Below are 21,267 nucleotides of genomic sequence, written 5' to 3'. Positions count from 1 at the left end.
CATCTTGATTTGCTCATGAACACATAGAAGGTAAAATCATGACTTGGGCAGGTATCCGAAAGCGATTCTGTGTGGTTTCTTCTAGAATTACGTTACACAGCCCCTCAGTCAGCCAGAGCCCAGAAGCAGTTGGTGCTTCTGGGGTGTATACCTGCGCTGCAGGGCACTCAAGCCAGGCGCCCAGAAAGCTCCATGTGCGTCAGACATGGGCACCCGTAGCTTTAGTTCTTCTCTCAGTGCTGTGTGAGGAGCACTGCTGGGTGCGGATCTGCTCGCGTGCACACACCTACTGCACTCTGGGTTTCTGCTCCTTCCAGGCAATTCCCCAGCCCAGTCAAACCCCCACCCCTTGCTCTGCCCCACCTCCCTCAGACACAAGAAGGCCTCCTGGGAGACAAGACCGAGTTTGCAGCACTTTTAATGCACAAAGCAAAAGGTGATAGGCTGGCGGGGTGACTAGCCTTCGTTCCACATCCAGAGCTCAAGTACAGATACGGCCCCGTGGGGAAATAAGTGACGGTTCCCAGGGACGGAGAGCCAAGAGCAGGAAACGCCATTCTCTTGTCAGCCAGGGGAGTGAGGATTCCGTTTTCTGGGGATGAAAGGGTAGGAATAGATGTTTCTGACATAGAGCAGACTCGCGGCCTTCAACGAAGAAGGTAGTGGGCCAAGGCAGGCCTTCCGGCAAGGAGTGTGAAGCCGGCCAACGCGCAGGGGAGCCCGGCCCGTCCCCAGTGGGGCCAGGCGGGGTAGCTGGTAAGAGGACACCGCACTCTGCGTGGTGGTCGACACTCCTTCTGATCCTACCGTCTGTCCTTTTCCTTTGATCCTGACAGCTTCCCCCAAACTCCTTGGTGCCTCAGAGAAAGGCAGCCACCCAGTTTCTGAAAGTCAGTCCCTGACTAGTTTTTCCCCGCTTCCCTTGGGCTCCGCGGCTTCCGTGTCCGTCTGTGCCCCCGGCCCCACCCCGAGCCGCCCACCTGGTTTCAGAGCACGTTCCCCGTCGTCAGCTCTGCGGCCTGGTGTGCGTGCAGCACCGCCAAAGCCTCTTCCACCTGTGGGACACGGGGGGGGGGGGGTTGGTGCCGCTGCCCGGCGGGCCCTAGGAGAGGAGTGCCTAAGCGTGCCGGGCACTCGAAGTCCCCGCCCTCCGCGGCACTGCTGCCCCCAAGCACCCCTGACGGAAACCCAGTCACCTGCTCCCGACAGGTGTCCACTGCTGGACAGCTGGGACAATCTTAACCCTATACTCCGCCACAACACAGCTCCTTGTACCAACACCTTGCACGGGGAGCTGCTGCAGAGAATAATCTGGAAGGGCCGGGATAGTACCCCCCCCCCGCCCCCCTGCCGCTCAAAGATTCAGCAAGTGCTAGCTGGCATTAGGGAAAAGGGAAACCGTCCCAGCCACAGCCTGGGAGCCCTTCTGGGAGAGGTCTTTGTCATGAGCTCTCGCAGGGCACCCTGGCACCCAGACCACCTTGGCATTGAGGGACTCTGGGGACTCCAGCATGAGCAGCAGCTCCGAGTTGTCGATCTCCAGCAGCATGCCCGTGATCTTGCCCGCCAGCTGGGTGTGGGTATCGTAGATGAGGGGGTACAGACGCTCACCTGTATAGAACACCTGGCTGATACCCCAGCAGCCCAGGGGCGGGGGGCAGGGTGGTGGGTACCGTGGAATGGAGCAGTGAGGCATCTGGGGGCTCGTCCCAGAACTGCTCCTTCCAGGCTGTGTCCCTGAGCTCCACTGGGAGCCTCTTTCCCAACCATAAAGTGCGCAGAGCAAACCCTGCTTCGGAGGCTAATTTGAAGAATCAAATTTGATATTCTAGGTGAAGTTACCTACACAGGGTCGGACACTGACTTGGGGTTTAAAGACTACTCTTGCTCATCTTAAAAGAAATAGTTCCCAAATACACACTGAAATTCTAGACAAGATATGCTAATGCCGAACTGGACTTTTGAGGGGGCGGGGGGAGCCACATATACAAGATAAATTCACCTTCCACCATCAGGCACTTCTAGTGACAGGGCCTAGCACTGGTAGCCAGCCCCTCTCGGCCATGTGGGGAGGGTCTGGCCAGGCTGGGGTGCTGGGGTGGGAGAGGTTTTCCCACGAGTAAAGTGAAGAGGTTTACAGGGAACGGCTAACAGCCTCCTGCCTCCATGAAGCCCATGAAGAATTTCCTTTGAGCAGTGGGAAGTGGCAAGACCCCAAGTGAGCTGAGGAAACAACAGGGTGGTGGCAAAGGGGGCCCTCAGAGCGGCTCTGGACATCTTGGTGGCCACGGACGGAAGAACCTGCCACCCAGTAGCAAGCCTGTCATTCATTCGACAGTGAGTGGCATCCTTTGGCAGGGCCTGCCGTAGACACTGCACTGGGGACGAACTGCACAAGGAACTCACAGCCCAGCAGGGAACGTGTGTTTGCCCCATGCCCCATGCACACTTATCTCCCACCTCCCTGCAGTGGCCACTGGGAGCTGGATGACATGTGGGGACAGCCTCTTCCCCTTCAGGAGAGGTGAGGAGCTGCGACGCCCACCGGCAGAAACCCAAGACCACACCCTGGCTCCTGGCCCCCAGTCTGCCCACAGCTGGGCTCTCTCCAGCCCATCGGGGGCCTGGAACAGCAGAGCTGAAGAAATCTCGGGACCATCTGCTCTGACCAGTGTTTTAAGAGAGGGAGGGAGGCCGAGAGAGCAGAGGCGACCCCAGCAAGGTCACCCAGCAGGTCAGTCCGCAGCAATGCTGGACCTCGTCCACACGTCTGACCTCCACCCAAGGTCTCCCCCCACCAGGCTGGCCCCCTCTCAGCCCCCGCTTCCGGCTGCAGCCACCCACCGATCATCTGCTTTTGCTCGGGCAGCGGTGCCGCGGCCAGCATGGACGCCGTCAGGGGCTCCTGTCCCGGGATGCGCACAGCGGGCTCCTGCATCTGTACACGGGACAGGAGGGGAACACGTCCCTCAACCACCACGGACAGGCAAGGCCTCGCCACCCTTACCCTGTCAGCGGGGCACAGGCCTCCAGGGAAGCTCTGGAGAGCGGGGCAGGGGGCAAAGTACGGACAATGTCCCTAACAAGGGCACAGTGGGCTAGACACTCCAACTCAGATGCCTTCCCCAGTGCCAGGAACCTAGAACGGCCCCCGCCTGAATGCTGCCGCAGGAAAGCATTACTATTCGCTTTGTGCCAAATAACGTACTTTTTATCACGTAGCTTTATGGCCACGTCCCCAGCATACTCCTGACCCTTCCACATTACGGGAACTTCTAGCGCATTTTGCCGTTTAAAGAGGACATCTGTTCTTTTTGCAAGAAAGAGTTTGAAGTATACACATTGAAATTCTAGACAGGCTAGGATAATGCCGAGTTTGGGACTTGGGCAGGGGGCAGGGAGATAAATACATAGCTTTTTTAATCACAACCTTTCAAATATTCAGCGTATTTCTAGAAGCTCTTTCCTTGCTGCTCAACGCTGAATACTAAAGAAACCCAGATTAATTTTTCTAATAACCCAGGCAGAGCAAATCATAATTAATAAACCAAATGTGATCTTGGCCCTTTCCCTCCTTCTGTTAGTAAAGGGGATTGTTTCTCGATTGCACACATTAGTAAATGAAACTTCCCAATTCAAGAAAAGAAAAGAAAAAAGACAAAAACGAAAAACAAGGCCCAGAGAGGGCCAATGCCTCCAATGCCTTAGCCAAGGTTCTGAGCCAAGCGTCCCAGAGCCCGGACTAAGAGGGCAGTCAGGCCAGCCTTACCCCAGGGTTGTGTGGTGCTGAGGGATATTTGTGCGTCAGGAGAGGCCCGCTTGGTGTAGAATATCCCACCGCACTGGCTCCTGTGGTCTGGGTGCCGATGTTGGCTGTAAGAAATAACGGGGCTGTTACGGCCTGACAGCGATCGAAAGCCACAAAGCCTCAAGATGAGCATCCACGTAGCAGCCCAGCGCGAGCCAGGAGGCCGGCACATAGATGTGCACACGGCTCCCGCGTCCTTGCTAAGGTCCGATCTGAGGCTAAGCCCTGGCACGTGTGAGCTCGTTCACCCGCAGGACCAAACTGGAGTGCTATTTTCATCCCTCTTTTAAAGATGAGGTGATCAGATGGTTAGCAAGGCCACAGAGTGAGCTGGCCCCAGGAGCTGGGTCTGGGGGACTCCGGGGCCCACGAGAACTCCTATGCCACACGGCCTCCAGTCGGCGCTGCTCGCCAAGAGGGCCCATGACGAGGTCCCCGTGGAGGCCAGTCCTGACTCCCCACCTGGGCCGACCCAGCACCAAGCCCTTGCCCCGCCCTCCTCACACCCCCATTCGTCTTGGCCCTGCCCACACTCACCCACTCTTTGGGTGTGGGGCAGCGGGGGTGGCACCTGGGTAGAGGCCTGCCTGACACTGCTGACCTGGGCCGGGGGGCGCCGCAACATGGCTGGTGGCCGGACCACTGAGGCAGCTGGAGGATAGGTGGCTTGTGGCACAGAGAACATGGACAGAAAAGTTGGTGGGGCAGGACAATCCGAGAGGCCCACTGCACCCTGAAGGTCCCAGGGTGAGGAAGGGAATGGGAAGGGGGAACCAGAACGTTCTCAGCAAAAAAGATGAGTGAATTCACCGAGTCAGGCAGACCCGGACTCCGGGGAAGGGGAGTGTGTGGAAATCTACAACTACAAAGCCAACTTGTTTCTACCCAGAGCCCAGGAGGCACAGGCATCATGATTGCACCCACGGGGCCCCCAAGACACTGTCAAGTCAGGGTGAGGGCCCCTCCTAGGGAGGGGCCATCCATCAGCAGCACAGCCCCAGGAGTTCATTGTGACGGTCACAGACCAGTCTTGGGCGCTAACTGAAGAGAATGGCTACACCCGCGAGTCTTTTACAAGCTGGGCACTGCGTGGTGCTTCGTGCACACCTCGTTCAGAAGAGGAAACCAGAGGTGAAGTTACCCACCGAATGAACACCCAGGGGACTAGCAGAGCCGGGCTTGCCCCCAAAGCCGGTGTCCTTAGCCCCGGGTTCCACACTGCCCTGCGGGGCCCACCCCCGTGGGCCAGGCTGAGGGTACCAGGGGCTGAGTCACTCACAGGAGGGTCTCGGAGGCTGGGCCGTCCACCTGGGGGCGGTCTGCATGGGGGGGCCGGAGGCATAGTACGCAGCCTGGGCTGGAGGCTGTGAGGGAGAAGACGGGTAGTCAGGGGCCTGCAGCAGGTGAGAAACCACATCCCCTCCTGGACACCCCCGAGGGAACGCCACTGCCCCCTCCAGGGACTGGTTAGTGAGGCCCCACGAGCTGGGATGAGGCCCCTGCTGCTCAGCTCAGGCTGTCCGTGAGCCCTAAGCCCTCCGGGGAAAGGGCTTAGGTTCAATCCTTGACCCTGATCAGAGCGGGTAGCCCAGAGAGCGGCACGAGATGGTCACACCTACTCGGGCCTGTGCTGGCTGAAGCTACCGCTAAAAGGAGCCGGTATGCCCATCCCAGTAGCTGCTCATGGCCAACACCTTTCCGCTTCCTCTAAGGCCCGTGGGCTCCCTTCGGAACACAGGCCTCCAGCAGGGAGGCTGGCGGGCGGCCCAGTCAGGACCGGCTGAGCCGGGGAAATGCTACTTGCTCTCTGCTGGGGTGGGGAGGCGCAAATGCACAGCAACACGTTAGGGGAGAGTAATGTGCATAGGCGAGTGTCGTGCAGCATAGAAAGCTAGGTCCCTTTTATTTAATGCATTGTTTCTCAAACTTACTTGACCGGACAGGGTCTCTGCGCAGAACACAAATCTCTCCCTGGGCGGGAAGGGCTGTTCGACAGCAACACGCCTACCCGCCTCTTACGGACCGGGTTAAAACGGCCTGCCTGCCGAGTTTCCAGCAGAAACACGCGGAGAGCCCACATCTACCTGGGAAGCCGGCGTCCTGCTCTACCTGGCTGTCAGGGAGGGGGCGCGGGCGGGTCATCACCTGGGGCACGGCGGGCAGGAAGTAGCCGGCGGGCTGCTGGAAGGAGCCCAAGAGGGGGCCGCCCAGCGCCCGCACCGTGGACAGACGCTGCATGTACTGGTTGGTCAGGATGGCCTTCCGCTCCTCTTTGCGCTGGGCCAGTGCCACGTACAGTGGCTTGGTGCCCACGATGCGCCCGTTCATCTCGGTCACGGCCTTGGTCGCCTCTTCTGGAGAGGAAAAACACACAAAGCCAAACCCCTTGCTGTGGCCACCCTCTGTCATCACCTAAAAGCAAGACAAGACAAGGGCTGCTGGGGGTGGGGAAGGAAGACTCCTGGGGGCTGTGCTCCCCTCCTCCCCGCCCCAGGTCCCAGCCCGGCACTGAGCAGGCCCAGAGAAACCGTCCCCCCGACATTGACTGAGGCCCACTGCATGCCAGATACTGGATGTGCCTTCTCATGTCACGTGTACCGCCACCTGATGGGGGGGCACCCGATGGGGGCGCCACTCCCACTTCACAGGCGACGGAAGTGGGGCTCAAGAGTGACTTGGTGGAGATCAGGCCACTTGCTAACTGGGGGCTGCTTGCTGTTTAATAGGACACTCCCCAGAGTCCGTGGGAACCGCTGCATTTCAGGATTTTTGTATTTTCTTCCTGAAATGATTTTCCTAAGCTGTGATGGAAAGCTGGTTTAAACAGAATCTACCTTCATCACATGGGCTATCATGAAGGAAAAGGATAGTTTAGGATTGCTTAAAATCTAAGAACAGGGCAGGGTTCTTTTCCTAGAGCCACAATCTTAAACACTCCATTTGAGGTCCCGGTGATGAAAATCCGCATTTCGACTACTCTTTGGTTTTTTTAAACTACCCATACAATTCTTTTGGTTTATTTGGGAATTAGGGAAAGAATACAATGTTCTTAAGAGTAAGTTTCCTAGGCGCCTGGGTGGCTCAGATGGTTGGGCGTCTGCCTTCGGCTCAGGTCATGATCCCGGGGTCCTGGGATGGAGTCCCACATCGGGCTCCTGGCTCAGCGGGGAGTCTGCTTTTCCCTCTCCCTCTGCCTCTCTCCCTGCTCATGCTCTCTCTCTCTCTCTCTGTGTCTCAAATGAATAAATAAAATCTTTAAAAAAAAAAAAAAAAAAGAGTAAGTTTCCTAGAAAGTCCAATTAGATTTGCATGGAATATAAAATGATTTAAATTTATATTTTTGGTGACTTATTCTATTTTCTTTGTGGTAGAAATAACAGTCCTTACTACAATTAAAAAAAAAAAAAAAAAGCGACTTCTCTAGGGTCACCCAGCCTGTGGACACCCATCAGCCAGGATTCAAACCCAATGCAGTGTTCTGGTAAATGTCCACTGCCTCTCCAAGGCACTGAGCCAAGTTCGTTAGGAGTCTGGGAAGAGGTTCTTAGCTTTGCTAATAACGTTTAAATTTTGGAATAACTTTAGGGCACCTGGGTGGCTCAGTTGGTTAAGCAACTGCCTTCGGCTCAGGTCATGATCCTGGAGTCCCGGGATCGAGTCCCGCATCGGGCTCCCTGCTCGGCAGGGAGTCTGCTTCTCCCTCTGACCCTCACCCCTCTCATGTGCTCTCTCTCTCTCAGTCTCTCTCTCAAATAAATAAATAAAATCTTTAAAAAAAAATATTAAATTTTGGAATAACTTTAGATGTACAGAAAAGTTGCAAAAATAGTACAGAGTGGCTATCTTTCAGCCAGCTTGCTCCAATGTGAACAGGGTACATGTGTATATTAACATTGGGACAATACTATTATCAGCCACAATGCTATTATTAACTGAACCGCAGGTCTCATTCAGCTTTCACTAGTTTTTCTAATATTTTTCTCTTCCAGGATCCAATCCACATTGCATGTATTGTTCGTAATCTTTTTTGGGATCAAGACACTGGCCTGGCTCACACATTTGGACTTGAACCGACATACTTTTTAAATCTGCTCTATTAGAGCCCGTGTTCTACATAATTGGTGTTCAAACTGCACTTTGCTACCCATTCACATTGGGGCCTGGGCCTGAGGGTTCACAGATCCCCCTCAGGGAGGCCAGTGGATAGAAGTCAGGAGGTCTATGAACTTGGATGGGGGAAAAAATGGCCTCTTTGTTTTCACATTAGCGTTCCCTTCTATTGTGAATATGGGCAACAAAAATAGGGGAGTCTTGGCTGTGCTTGGGATTTTGTCAGGAAGAAAATATTTTCATATCATGTTAATCACTGCTGCCCCCCACATATCCTCTATGCTAAGGCCACCTCCCTAGATCATATAGCTGGGTACAGTAAGGAAGCACCTACTTCTGTCACCTCCATATTTTGAGAGTTGTGTTTCAATATAATTGTTTTTTTGTAATCCTCTGAACTTTTTTTTTTAAAGATTTTATTGATTTATTTGACAGAGACAGAAAGAGCATAAGCAGGGGGAGCTGTAGGGAGAGGGAGAGGGAGAAGCAGGCTCCCCGCTAAGCAGGGAGCCCGATGTCGGGCTCGATCCCAGGACCCTGGGATCATGACTGAGCCGAAGGCAGACGCTTAACCGACTGAGCCATCCGGGTGCCCCTCCTCTGAACTTTCTTTTATGCATTGAAAAATATTCTCAGAAGGGATCCATAGGCTTTCATAACCCAGATTTTCTTGGCACAAAAGTATTGTCTTAACAAGTAAATAAGAACTTCTGTTAGGTAGTAAATAATGACAAAATACATTGATGCAGCTTACTATAAACATGATAGTACTTTTAGCACTTTATATGCCTTAACTCATTTTCATTCTCACTGTATTTTATATACAATCGAAATCATAAATATAAAGGTACATAAAATCCCCACTTTATAACCTAATTGGTCAATTAACAAGATAGTGCTGCAACTCTGAGCAACCCAGATTTTTACAATTCCCTTCCCTCAAGGAGTCCTCAAGGAGGTCGGTGAATCTCCAGAAATTAGACACTACGTGTGAATAATCAGATCATCATTTCACTACTTGTTGTGGGCAGGTGCTCTGCATGCAGGCTCCTTAGTGCTCAGGATACCTCGAGAGGTAGGTAATGTTGCTCCCATTTCACAGATGGGTAAACAGACTCCAAAAGGCAAAGTCACTTCCCTCAGATTCTACAGTAGTTAATGTAGGACTGGGATTTACACCTAGTTCTAATTAACTTTAACATCCCAGTTTTCAACCACAATACTACACAAGGTATATATTTGCTGGGAAAGAGGGCCCATAGCTTTTTCATAACGTTTAAGCAAATTTACTGATGCTTATTTACATGTCCCATAGCTCTGTCATTTTTTCAAAGATCCTTAACTCAAAAATTGTTAGAACCTCTGCCCTAAACACCAGGCTTCCTGAAGGACATTTAAAATTGGATTCAACAGGGATGCCTGGGTGGCTCAGTCAGTTAAGCATCTGCCTTTGGCTCAGGTCGTGATCCCAGGGTCCTGGGATTGAGTCCTACATTGGGCTCCCTGCTCAGTGGGGAGCCTGCTTCTCCCTCTGCCTGCCGCTCCCCCTGTTTGTGTTCTCTCAGACAAATAAATAAAATCTTTAAAAAAGATTTAAAAATTTAAACAGTGCAATTGGATTCAAAAGGCAAAAGAACTTCTAGACCACTTCCCAAGAACCCAACCATCACATCACATATTCTGGTCTCCAGCCCCATCACTCACACTGATATCTTTGGAAAGTTCTTCATTCCTCCCTGTAGCTCCCTACCTCCTCACAGTCAAGCCAAATGCTTCTGCCACTGCCACTTCTTGCAGGAAGCCCTCCTTCCTGTTCCCCTGAGCTACCACAGCTCTGCCTCCAATACCCCCAATCACCCCACAAACACCTTATAATGGATTTGAGTTAGTGATGCATCTGACATCCTCACTTGATTATAAGCTAGTCAAGGGCAAGAACCACATCTAACTCGTTACTATAGGCTTCCCAGAGGGCCTGGTAAGACAGGAGGTGCTTAAGTATGGAAAGAACGAACACTGGGTTATATGAAAATCATCTGAGGAGCTTTAAAATAAAATGCCCAGGCCCTACTCTGAAACCTTCCATTTGTCTAACTCAGGTATCTGTAAGAGCTCCCCGGAGGGAGGGGTTAATAAGCCAGGGCCGAGAAACATCCAATGAGCCCAACACTCTCATCGTATAGATGAAGTTCAGAAGACATGGGCTAAAAAGTAGAACAGCCAATCATCACGTGTCAGGTGCTAAGTGGGCTGGGCACGTGGCAAGTGCTCAGTAAATGGGGAAGAATGAATGACAAATGAAGCAGCCCAACCCTCTCATTTTCCAAATGGGGAAACTGAGGTCCAGAAGACAAGAGTCAGCGGAAATTCTGAGACATGAATTTCTAGAATCTGGCATACAGTAGGCACTCAATAAATGCTTTTTGAATGAACCAAGGTTATAGGGAGCCCCAATAAGTCCAGCTGTGTGACTGGGACTGGACTTCCACCCTCTGCCCCTCCAGAGCAGACAAGGCTGCAGATGGACATCAAGCTCCAATGGGGGTCAGACATAGCCCCCCAAACCCTAAAAGGAGTAGCTCAGCACCAACCCCTTGGAAGCCACGAGGGAGGGAGGGAGGGAGGGAGGGGTGTGCAGGCAGCAGGACAGGACAGGCAGGCTCTCTATCCCCTGTAAGTGCCCCCAGTCCTCACCTTAGCACTGGTAATCACTCCATAGGGTGAGAACTCTTTTCTCAGCTTCTCATCATCAATGCAGTCATCTAGGTTCTTAACGTACAGGTTCACACCCTAAAAAGAAAGGTTATTGCTCAGTGTGTCCCTTCCCCTCCAAGCCCCAGGTAGCTTTGTGTCAGAGGCCAACGCAGGCCATGGTGGGGCCTGGAAGCCCTGGCCACCCAGCCTCCTGTTTCCAGTCTTGCATGGCACCCATGCCCCCCACTCACTCAGCCTGCCCATCCCCTGGAAGCTACAGCCACCGCCCCCCTGCCCCCCCTTTAAAGCCAAGTTCCCAGACGTGGGATTGCTGGAGGAAGGCTTCCCATTCAGGGCCCTCCACACACGGACACGCTCACTTAGCAGGGGGCTGTCACCTGGTAACGGGTCAGCCGGTCCTGCTTCATCTGCTCGAACCTGCGCTTCAGCTCATTCTGCCGTTCCACACGCTTCTGGGCCCGGCCCACGTACAGCAGCCGCCCGCTCACCTCCTTCCCATTCATGTCCAGCACAGCCTGGCCAGGGGAGGGGAGAGAGTCCTTGGTAACCACCTCCCCCCACCCCTCCCCCGGGGCCCTGGTCTCCAGTCCCAGTGTCCGGTCCTGAAGGGAGCCACCTGCAAGCTAGGCCAGCCTCGCTGGCTGAGAATAATTAGAACCAGGATAAAGGCCATTTAAAGTGAATCCACTTTTTGAAAACATGGGACAAAATTTCAGAGTAAACCACAGATATAAAAAATGTGGAGACGCCTGGGTGGCTCAGTCAGTTAAGCGCCTGCCTTTGGCTCAGGTCATGATCCCAGGGTCCTGGGATCCAGTCCCTCATCAGGCTCCTTGCTCAGCAGGGAGCCTGCTTCTCCCTCTGCCCGCTGTTCTCCCTGCTTGTCCCCTCTCTCTCTGGCATATAAAATCTTTAAAAAAATAAAATAAAAAATTTGATTGGAGTTGTACTTTAAAAAGTGAAATTGAAATAAGCAAATTTCCCATATTTAACATTTAGGTTCTTAACTGTATCTACACCTGAGACTGCCATGTCCTAAATTGTCAGTGGCTTTCTCTTCTTCAAGACATGCAACTTCTCTTAATGCATTTATCCTGAACTGAATTTACATGGACTCATCTGCAAAAGGTAGACTCATGTGTGTACCAGCTCAATGGTTAGGATTAGACACTAGCAGTAGTGAGGAGAAATGTTTGAAAGGGGACTTTTTAAAGTAAGCCCTATGCCCAAAGTGGGGCCTGAACAAAAGGGAACTGACTTTTTAAGTGGTCAGCTAGTTAGTAAATATTTTCACATAGGGGCCTGGGTGGCTCAGTCAGTTAAGCATCTGCTTTCAGCGCAGGTCATGATCCCAGGACCTAGGATCAAGCCCCACATCAGGCTCCCTGCTCAGCAGGGGGTTCTGTTTCTCCCTCTGCCCCTGCTCCCCACTTGTGCTCTCTCTCTCCCTCTCACTCACTTTAAAAAAAATATTTTCACGGGGAGCCTGGGTGTTAAGCGTCTGCCTTCAGCTCAGTTCATGATTCTGGGGTCCTGGAATCGAGTCTCGCATGGGGCTCCCTGCTCCTTGGGAGTCTGCTTCTCCCTCTACCTCTCTCTCTCTCTCATGAATAAATAAAATCTTTAAAAAAATAAAAAAATACTTTCACATAATTGTGACTTTAGCATCCCCCCCTAAACATGCAAATCCATGTAAACATACTCTCGGGCCCCAATAAAGTTAGTTCCACCTCAGTCTTAAAAGGTCGTTACCTGGGTTTTCTATTCTGTTCCATTGATCTGTGTGTCTATTTTTGTGCCAGTAACATACTACTTTGATGACTACCGTTTGGGATTATTATTCAGCCTTAAAAAAGAATGAAAGCTTGCCATTTCAAGGACATGGATGAAGCTAGAGAGTATGATGCTAAGCAAAATGGTCAGAAAAAGATAAATATCATATGATTTCACTCATGTGGAATTTAAGAAACAAAACAAATGAGCAAGGGGAAAAAAAAGAGGGAGGCAAACCAAGAAACAGACTCTTCACTATAGAGAACTGATGGTTAGCAGAGGGGAGGAGGGTGAGGGATGGGTGAAATAGGCTCATTAACACAGTATAATATTAGTTTCAGGTGTACAATATGGTGATTCAACACTTTCATACAGTAGCCGGTGCTCATTCCAACAAGTGCACTCCCCAATCCCCATCACCTATTTAACAAGAGTTCATTTTTTATAGGTAATATTCCACTGAGCATGTGTGTATAAGTATATACATACACACACACACACACACACACAGCCCACATCTTCTTTATCCATCTGTCAACTGATGGACACTTGGGCTGATTCCATAATTTGGCTATTGTAGAGAATGTGGCTATAAACATCACGGTGTGTATGGAATTGTTTGGAATTGTATGGAATCACTATATTGTACACCTGAAACTAATATAACACTGTAAAAAAAAAATGTACGCTTACAGAAAATAAATAAAAGTCATTGCCAAAGTCTCTAAGACCTTGGCATCTATGGATCCCTGAAGCTTCAGCCACCTATTCCACTTGTCATTTTACAGTTGAGAAAACCAAAGCCTAGAGAGAGGGTGGGATTTGTCCAAGGACACGCAAGAGGTCACCTTTGAAACGGGCCATTTGCACTTAAGAACAAAGCTCCGAGGTCAGAAAGAGCGGGTTCTAATCCCGGTGATGCCTCTTACCAGCTACACCCTTGGAGCACTTGGTGAAAACGGCCGAGCCCACGCTGGTGGAACAGAGAGGAGAGTGCATGCAGCCCTTAGCACAGTGCCTGGCCCCTGCTAAGTGCTCAGGGAGTCGTGGCTGCCATCAAGGTGGCACCGGGTCAGATCTCTCTAGCCAGAATCCACAGTGAGCTGAGATCCCCCATGTCCAACGGTCTTAATGGGGCAGCAGCCTGGGAAAGAGCTTTAGAGTGGAAAGCCAAATAGGAAAACATTACTCCAGCTCTGTCACGACGTGACCTCGTTCCATTCACTTGTTCAGCCAATAGGTATCTGGTATCTATTGGCAGGTGCAACACCAGAGATTTAGCTGTGAAATGAGACCCAGTCTCTCCCCTCAGTTCTATACATGGAGATCTGTGTTACTGATGGAGAGAGGCAGAAGGGGTACCTCGCCAGAAGCATGAGGTTAGAGGAGGCTTCTCGGAGGAGGGAAAGTATAAGGGGAAGCCCACAGGGTAAGCGCTAAGTTGTCTAAAGCCACACTGTCCAATATGGTGGTCACTAGCCACATGGAGCTACTGAGCACTGGAACTATGGCTAGTCTGAGTTCACGTGCTGGGAGTACCAGATTTCAAAGAATTAATACAAAAAAAGGGGAATGTAAAATATCTCAATTTTTTTATTGAATATACACTGGAGTGATAATTTCAATATGTTAAGTTGAATGAGACATTATTAAAATCAGTTTGTTTTTTGTTTTTTGTTTTGTTTTTTTACCCTTTTTAATGTGGCTGCTGGAAAATAATGTGGCTCCCATTATATTTCTATTGGACAGCACTAATCTAAGGAGCAAGAGAAGGGAAACATTTTGAGAAACAGCATTTGCAAAGGCCTGGGAGCTAGGAATCACATAGCACTTCCCCTCCCCAGCCTCAGTCCCACCATCAATTCAAGAGGGCCGTGGCTATCTCAGAGGCCCTTCCACCTCCCATGTGGGCAAGAATCTATGAAAAGCAGTCGGCCTTAGGGTTTGGAAGCACCCAAAGGAGGCTACAACCTTCTGCCTTTGCCACAGGCAGGAAGGGCCCTGACTGGTGTGGGCCCAGGCTGGGGAGGGACTTTCTTCTCCTCCGTGGCAGCTGGAGCCCCCTGAGCCTGATCTCCTTTCTTCCTAGTGCTGGCTTGGTGCCTCCTCCATGAAACAGAGCCATGGGGAGGCTCCTACCTTCTGGGCTTCCTCATGCTTCTCAAAGTTGACAAAGCCGAAGCCTCGGGAGTGGCCACTGTCGTCCCTCATCACCTTCACACTCAGCATCTTCCCTGGGAAGGGCCAACCTGGCTCAAAGGGGAGTTTGGGAAGCCCCAGGGTGTTCCCCTCCCTTACCCCCCCAACCCGCCCCCACCCTCTGGGGGCTTGAGACTACTTAGTGCTGCCTCCTGCTGACTCCTCAGGAAGCCCCCAGAAAGGCTGCCCCTCCTCCTAACCCAACCTGGGGATAGAGGACAAAGTGATCCCTGATTCCTTTGGGGAACACACCCACCAAACTGGGAGAAGAGGTCCTGCAGGCCCTGCTCGTCCACGTCCACATGGAGGTTCTTCACATAAATGTTGGTAAACTCCATGGCCCGAGCTCCCAGCTCTGCTTCCCGCTCTCGTCGGGACTTGAAGTGGCCGACGAAGCTGTGGACACACTGACGGGGTAGGCAGCCGCCAGCCCTCTGCCACCCCCATCCCACCCGGCAACCCTGGGTCACTGACATCAATTGCTGCCAGCCCCCAAGGCCCCTGTATCCCGAATCGGGAGGCTGGGCAGGGCAATACTCTTTAGATGGACTACAGTCAAGGCCAGACCACTTCCAACAGCCAAGATTCTATGCTCTAGCATAAGGTTAGGAAGAGTTCGTTCTTGGGGCAAAAGCACAGGGAACTCCTACCATACACCAGGCAGCTGCGTGTGCAGGAGAGAAGAGCAAGCATGAACTTGAGAGTCATATAGATGAGGGCCTGAATCCTCACGCTGCAGTTGCCTAGCGGTGTGACCCTGTGCAAGTTACTTAACCTCTCTGAGCCTCAGCGTTCATTCCTATAAGACGGGATGAAGGGCGCCTGGCTGGCTCAGTCAGTGGAGCATGCGACTCTTGGTCTCAGGGCTATAAGTTCAAGCCCCACGTTGGGTGTAGAGATTACTTAAAAAAAAAAAAACAAAAAAAACCCTACAGGGGCGCCTGGGTGGCTCAGTCGGTTAAGTGTCTGACTTCGGCTCAGGTCATGATCCCAGGGTCCTGGGATCGAGCCCTGCATCGGGCTCCCTGCTCAGCGGGGAGTCTGCTTCTCCCTCTGCCCCTCCCCCTGCTCATGCATGCTTGCTCTCTCGCTCGCTGAAATAAATAAAATCTTTTAAAAAAAATACAAAATAAAATAAAAACTGGGGATGAAACTCTGATCACAGGCATTTGCTTATTCATGTAACAGGTACTGGATGCACTAGGGAAGTAGTGGTGAGAGAACCAGACACGGCCCACGCGAGAGTTACCCCATGAAACAACACAAGAGGCTTAAGAAAAAAATTCACAGTCATGCCAAGAAGGCTGGAAAACAGCCCTGAATCCAGCGGTGATCTGGCCATTAGCTGTTCCTGCTGGAATTTCAAAAGCCCCTCACTTACGACTCAGAGCAATCCTCTAAAGAATATCAGCAACCCCGTTCTTCCCTGGGGAAAGGGAGCTCCCGAGGGACTGAACTGTTCCGAGGTCACACCGCCAGGAGAGTTCTGGCTGAGGCTCAGTGTCCGGTGCCCAAGAGGTGGTGACGGGCAGCCTCTGGCCCCCCCACGTCCCACCACTCACACTTTGCGGTCATTCAGCAGCATCCCGTTCATGGTGGCAATGGCCTGCTGTGCAGCCTCATGGGTCTCAAAGTGGACAAAGCCGAAGCCTCGGGAACCGTGATCATCACACACCACCTGGGCCACAGGGGAGAAGCAGGGGGTTGGGGGGGCCCCCCACAGAGGGTTCAGGTACAGAAGAATGGCAAAGGTAACAAATAACTACTATCTGAGCGCTTACTCTGTGCCCCACACAGAGTCCCTCCACGTTCCACTCCAGCCCGAGCTCTTCCACCCAGATTTAATCATGTTGACTGGGGCCCCACTCTGGGCCAAGAACCTGCTAAGGGGATCACATTCTTATCTTGTCCTATTTGCTATAAGAGCCCCTCCAGGCAATTCTTAACCTCTGAGCCCCCACTGCTTGATGGGGGGAAATGGAAATGAAGGACTAGTCCAAGGTCATTAGCCACCAAAGTTTTTGATTATGATAGCTACCATTTAGATGGTGAACAGGGTGCTGGGTGTCCTTTCAATGTCGTGAAGATTACCAGACTTAAAACACATGCACAACAAGCCTATGAGGTAGGTTCTACCACGGCCCCTAACTTTTAGAGGAAGCCGAGGTATGGAGAGGTTACTCAGCTGGTCCAAGGTCACAGTGCCAGGAAGTGGAAGAGGCGGAATTTGAACCCCAGACAGTCAGTACCAAAGTCCAAGATCCGACCGACTGTGTTGTGCTGACTTCTCAGTGGCTGGCCGGACTCCACGGGTTTAGTGCTCTTCCCACCCCGCTACAGAACCCTTTCCAGGGCAGCCCCGTGGAACTGGTTTCTATCCTGAGCCTCTGACTACACGGCTCACTAGGCTTCTCCCGCAGAGCCCAATTTCCAGCTTTTCCTAAAAGTCTCACCGTCTCCAACCAGTCTGAGAGCTCCCAGGGTAGGCCCCACACCGTGCGCCTTGCATCTAACCTGGCCCACCACCACAGTGGGTCCTCGTTAGGCCTCAGAGACTCGCCCAGGTCACATCCAGCTTTCTGACCAATCCTCAGTGGCCCAGAGGAAGCCTCGAGGCCTGACCGCCCTGATGGCCTTAATTAGCAGCCTTCCGGTATCCATGCCCTTTATCCTGTCGTGTCTACTGTCCTCTCTCTCTCTGAATTTGGACTGGTCTTACGACTTGCTTTGGCCAACAGAATGCAGTGGAAGGAACGGCGGGCCAGTTCTGAGCTTACATCTCAAGAAGCCTGGTGAGCTTCCAGTCTCCTGGGACGCGGCCCTTGTCATGAGACTAGCCTGGGCTAGCCCACTGGAGGAGGAAAGACCGTAGGGAGAGAGCCGAGGTGCTCCAGCTGACAGCCAGCCACCTCTAGAAGCAGAGCCAGTCAGCTTGCAGCGGGCATATGAAGGAGCCAGCTGAGAGCAGAAGTGCCCAGCCAAACACAGCCCAGATTGCCAACTGCAGAATTATAAGCTAAAGAAAGCCTTGTTGTTGACAGCTCAGCAAGGTGTGAAGCGGGGTGCTGCTTGGGATCCTTCTGCCACATGGGTATTTAACACAGACCCTCCCCCGCAAGGACACACACCCACCTTGCAAGAGAGGATGTTCCCAAAGGTGGAGAAGGTGTCATATAAGGCCTTGTTGTCAATGGAGTCCTCCAGGTTCTTGATGAAGATGTTGCCCACACCCGACCTGCGGAGTCCTGGGTCTCGCTGGGACCACATGATGCGGACGGCCTGGCCTTTGATCACTTCAAAGTTCATTGTGTCCAGTGCCCGCTCCGCTGGACGGGGTGGGGGGATGGGGAGGAGGAGAAAAAGGAGCAAGTAAGGGTATTTCTTTCCCTGAGCCCCCAGGTGCTTCATTGGAAGCAAAAGAGGGAAAAAAGAAAAAAAAAATCACTGCCTGGGTCTCACTTGAGAGAAGAACCTGGAGCCTCAGGGGAGATATGCAGAAAGAATTAATGTGCGGCACGCTCCTCCCACCTTCCCATTGGGGTCTCATTCAGCTCCTCGTAGAGCCGCGTGAGCATGGATTCCTATCCCCACTTCGCAGAGGGAAAAGAGGCTGGGAAAGGGGGAGGGTCAGGGGCGGAGCAAGGTCCACTGCGGTTTTCGAAAGCACACCAAGTAGATGAAAACAAAAAGGAGAGCCCATAAGACGAAGAGTGGCAGCAGTTAGGGGAAATCAGAGCTCAGAGGTACTGAGGAGCAGAGTTGAGACTCAATCCCAAGTCGTAGGGCTCTGGGGGAGAACACCTCTCTGAGCTGCTTTCTTCACCTGTGAAGTGGGGATGAGGAGACAATTACCCCCTTTCCACATCCAACAAAGGGGGATAATACTATCTTCCTCCAGGGGGTCGGACAGGTTGAAAATTAAATAAGATACACAAGATGCCTCACACTTTGTGCCTGGCACAAAATAGGAGGTTGGTAAATGGTAATGTGTCTGAAAACAGCAGGCTACGCCCATCCTCCTGCCACTGCTAGAGCCTGTTCCCTCCCAGCGAAGAGGCAAAATCCTTTCTCTTCCCTGGAGCTCCATTTATCTCATCTGTGAAGTCTGGCAGAAAGGTCAGAGCGTGCAGGGCTTGGAGGAAGAGGTTAGAGGCAGTGGTGGGTAAAGCAGAGCAAAGGAGAAGGCTCTCTGGAATCCAGCTCAGTCACCTGCTGGGAAACAGGCAGAACCACCCCAGCAAACCCTTGTTTGGGAAACCTTCCCACCCACCCAGGGTGTTTTACCATGCACCAAAGGATACTGGAAATACTTCACTGACACAGCTCACTCCTTCTGTGCTATTGGGGAATAAGCCTTAGCCTCTTTTCACAGACGGGAGAGGTGTGGAGTTTCGTGAACTCTTGCTCAAGTTCACACCCTGGCGGCAGAGCTTTAGGAAAACCCGGTGCTCTTACTTTTTATCCTCTCCACTGTCGCAGAGAGTGTGGCCATAACCACCCAAGAAACTCTAATCAATCCTATCAGCTCTGAGAAACCGGTTTTGGGGCCTGGAGTGGAGACCAGATCTGGTGCAAACTCAGATCTCGCAGCTGGGAAAGGCGCGAGCCCAAGGCCCGGCTCTCCTGGCTTCCCCACCCATCACCTGCATCCTCACCAGGTGCTTTGACTTTCTCATCCTCCCAACCACTCTATAAAGGCAGGTACGCTCCCCATTTTTCAGACAGGCAACTGAAACTCAGAATGGCTGAGTAATTGCTCAAAGTCACACAGCTGCCGCCTTGCTAATCCGAGGTCGGCCCGACCCCAAAGCCCTTGGTTGGCTGTTTTCACTCAGCCTAATATTTGTCCTCCGCAAGACCGAGCACCAGTAAAACACACAGCAGGCGCACGCTAATTGCCCGTTCCCGTCTCAGGGCGAGGGCCCCTTCCAACGCCCTCTGGGCCTCAGTTTCCCTGGCTGCAAAACGAGCCAGAGATGCCAGCGCAGGCCCCGAGCTGCTGTCGGTCGGCCCGGGCGTCCGGGTGTCCGTGCGTCCGTGCCCCCTCCCCCGGGCTCACCGTCGGCGGGCTGCTGGAAGTTGACGTAGGCGTAGCCCAGCGAGCGGCGGGTGGCCACGTCGCGGCACACGCGGATGGACAGGATGGGGCCGGCGGGCGAGAACTTCTCGTACAGCATGGCCTCGGTCACGTCGGGGTGCAGGTCGCCCACGTAGAGCGAGGCGAGCGGGTAGCCCGGGCCGCTGGCGTTCATGGTGCTCGCCGAGCCGCGGCGGGGCTCTCGTCCCGAGCGGCCGCCCCTCCCTTTAGCCCCCGCCCCGCCCCGCGCCCCACCTGGGACCCCTCAGCGCTCCAGGAGGCCCAGGTGGGGCCTCTGGGAGCCCGCCTCCGGAGGCGGGGCGCGCCCTCAACCCCGCCGCGGGTCGGGCTGCGGGGACGCGGGTCAGGGACGGCCCGAGACTTGTTCCAGTCCCGAAGGTCATTGCCTTCTGGGCCTCTGGGTCCATTTCCCTTCGCAGTGAAACCGGGACGGCGCAGAGGGGAGCCGGTGCCTTCTGGGCGTCTCACAGACGAGGAGAATCCTGAGCCCGACACCCAGTTTCAAAGCTTGTGCCCCTTGCCTCCTGGAAGGAGTCTTTTTCTCAAGATAGCCCAAATCCAGTACCCGCTCTGGAACCGGCCTTATGACCCGGGACTGCCTGCTCCACTTGAGAATTCGAGACCAAGGCCTTCCTTGACACTGACTCTCCTATCACCAAGGGATATTCCTGGCCCACTTTTTTTTTTTAAGAGAGAGAGGCGGGGAGGTGCAGAGGAGTGAGAATCCTAAGCAGGCTCCACGCGCAGTGTGGAGCCCGACACAGGGCTGTGTCCCACAACCCTGAGATCATGACCTGAGAGGACATCAGAGTCGGATTCCCAACCCACTGAGCCACCCAGGCGACCCCCACCCCACCCCAACTTTCTTTTGACTAAGCCATTCCACCTGCATTCCATCAGGAAGCTTCAGTTACTGTATGGGGACAGAAGGGACCTCACAGCACAAGGCGGTGGCAGTAGCCCCAAGGTGCGCTTGCAGCCTCAACCTACCGGTGGTGTGGAGGCACCTAGAAGAAAAGTTGCAATGCGCTGTGGGCCAGTCGTACTTCCCAGTATCTCCCCTTGCCCCTCACAGGGACTCCCCCGGTTCCCTACTGCAACGAAGCAGGCAGGCTCCCACTGACCTTGCTTGAGTGTGGTTTCCACAGGCGGAAGAGCTCTGAACTAGTCTGGTTGCTCAGCTTCCATGCAGTAGCAAGCAAGCGCCACTTATTCTAATCTTGGGCTGAAAAATAACCCTCATTTCTTCCCTCTCCTTATGGGAGTGTGGAAGTTTTCAGAAAGGGGACAAATGCCATGAGGAAACAGTGCTGCGGGCTCCCAGAAAGTGTTAGGACAGAGGACAGTCTGGTAGAAGCCTGCGGATGCCCAAGCCTTAGGCAAGCATCTCTAACAGGCTTGGTTACACCTCAGGGTCAAAAAAGGGTGTGCGTGCGTGAGCGCGCATCTTGATGGGATGCAAAGTAACTGTTCGCAGCAAATCTTCGAAGCTACAAGAGGACCTAACACCTGGATGGTCTGTTGTGGAGGGTGGAGAAGCGTCCCCTAATAGGTGGAGAGTGGC

The 21,267-nt window shown here is 53.0% G+C and overlaps 1 protein-coding gene across 1 annotated transcript; it reads right to left on the bottom strand.

The window, feature by feature from the left end:
* Positions 1–400: 400 nt before the first annotated feature.
* Positions 401–19,930, bottom strand: PABPC1L (poly(A) binding protein cytoplasmic 1 like). The gene is made up of 14 exons (XM_035006394.1): positions 19,665–19,930; positions 17,738–17,931; positions 16,168–16,283; positions 14,862–15,001; positions 14,546–14,640; positions 11,011–11,148; positions 10,613–10,708; positions 5,954–6,220; positions 5,088–5,172; positions 4,346–4,474; positions 3,770–3,873; positions 2,845–2,938; positions 1,481–1,611; positions 401–1,055 (listed from the first exon to the last, which is right to left on the bottom strand). The coding sequence occupies exons 1-14, from the start codon at positions 19,855–19,857 to the stop codon at positions 987–989; spliced, it is 1,851 nt and encodes a 616-aa protein (XP_034862285.1). The 5' UTR covers positions 19,858–19,930; the 3' UTR covers positions 401–986.
* Positions 19,931–21,267: the final 1,337 nt, after the last annotated feature.

Source organism: Mirounga leonina, unplaced genomic scaffold (assembly GCF_011800145.1).
Source record: "Mirounga leonina isolate KUSES-001 unplaced genomic scaffold, KU_Mleo_1.0 Mir_150, whole genome shotgun sequence".
In the NCBI taxonomy this organism is placed as follows: domain Eukaryota; kingdom Metazoa; phylum Chordata; class Mammalia; order Carnivora; family Phocidae; genus Mirounga; species Mirounga leonina.
The sequence above is the reverse complement of the archived record's forward strand: the minus strand, read 5'-3'. Positions and strand labels throughout refer to the sequence as shown.

Coding starts and splice junctions, on each gene's coding strand:
- PABPC1L (XM_035006394.1), bottom strand. CDS start 19,857: ATGAACGCCAGCGGCCCGGGCTACCCGCTCGCCTCGCTCTACGTGGGC. Junction 6,221..10,612: donor GAGTGATTACCAGTGCTAAG/GTGAGGACTGGG, acceptor TCTTGCTTTTAG/GTGATGACAGAGGGTGGCCA. Junction 1,612..2,844: donor CGAGCAAAAGCAGATGATCG/GTGGGTGGCTGC, acceptor TGTTCTATACAG/GTGAGCGTCTGTACCCCCTC.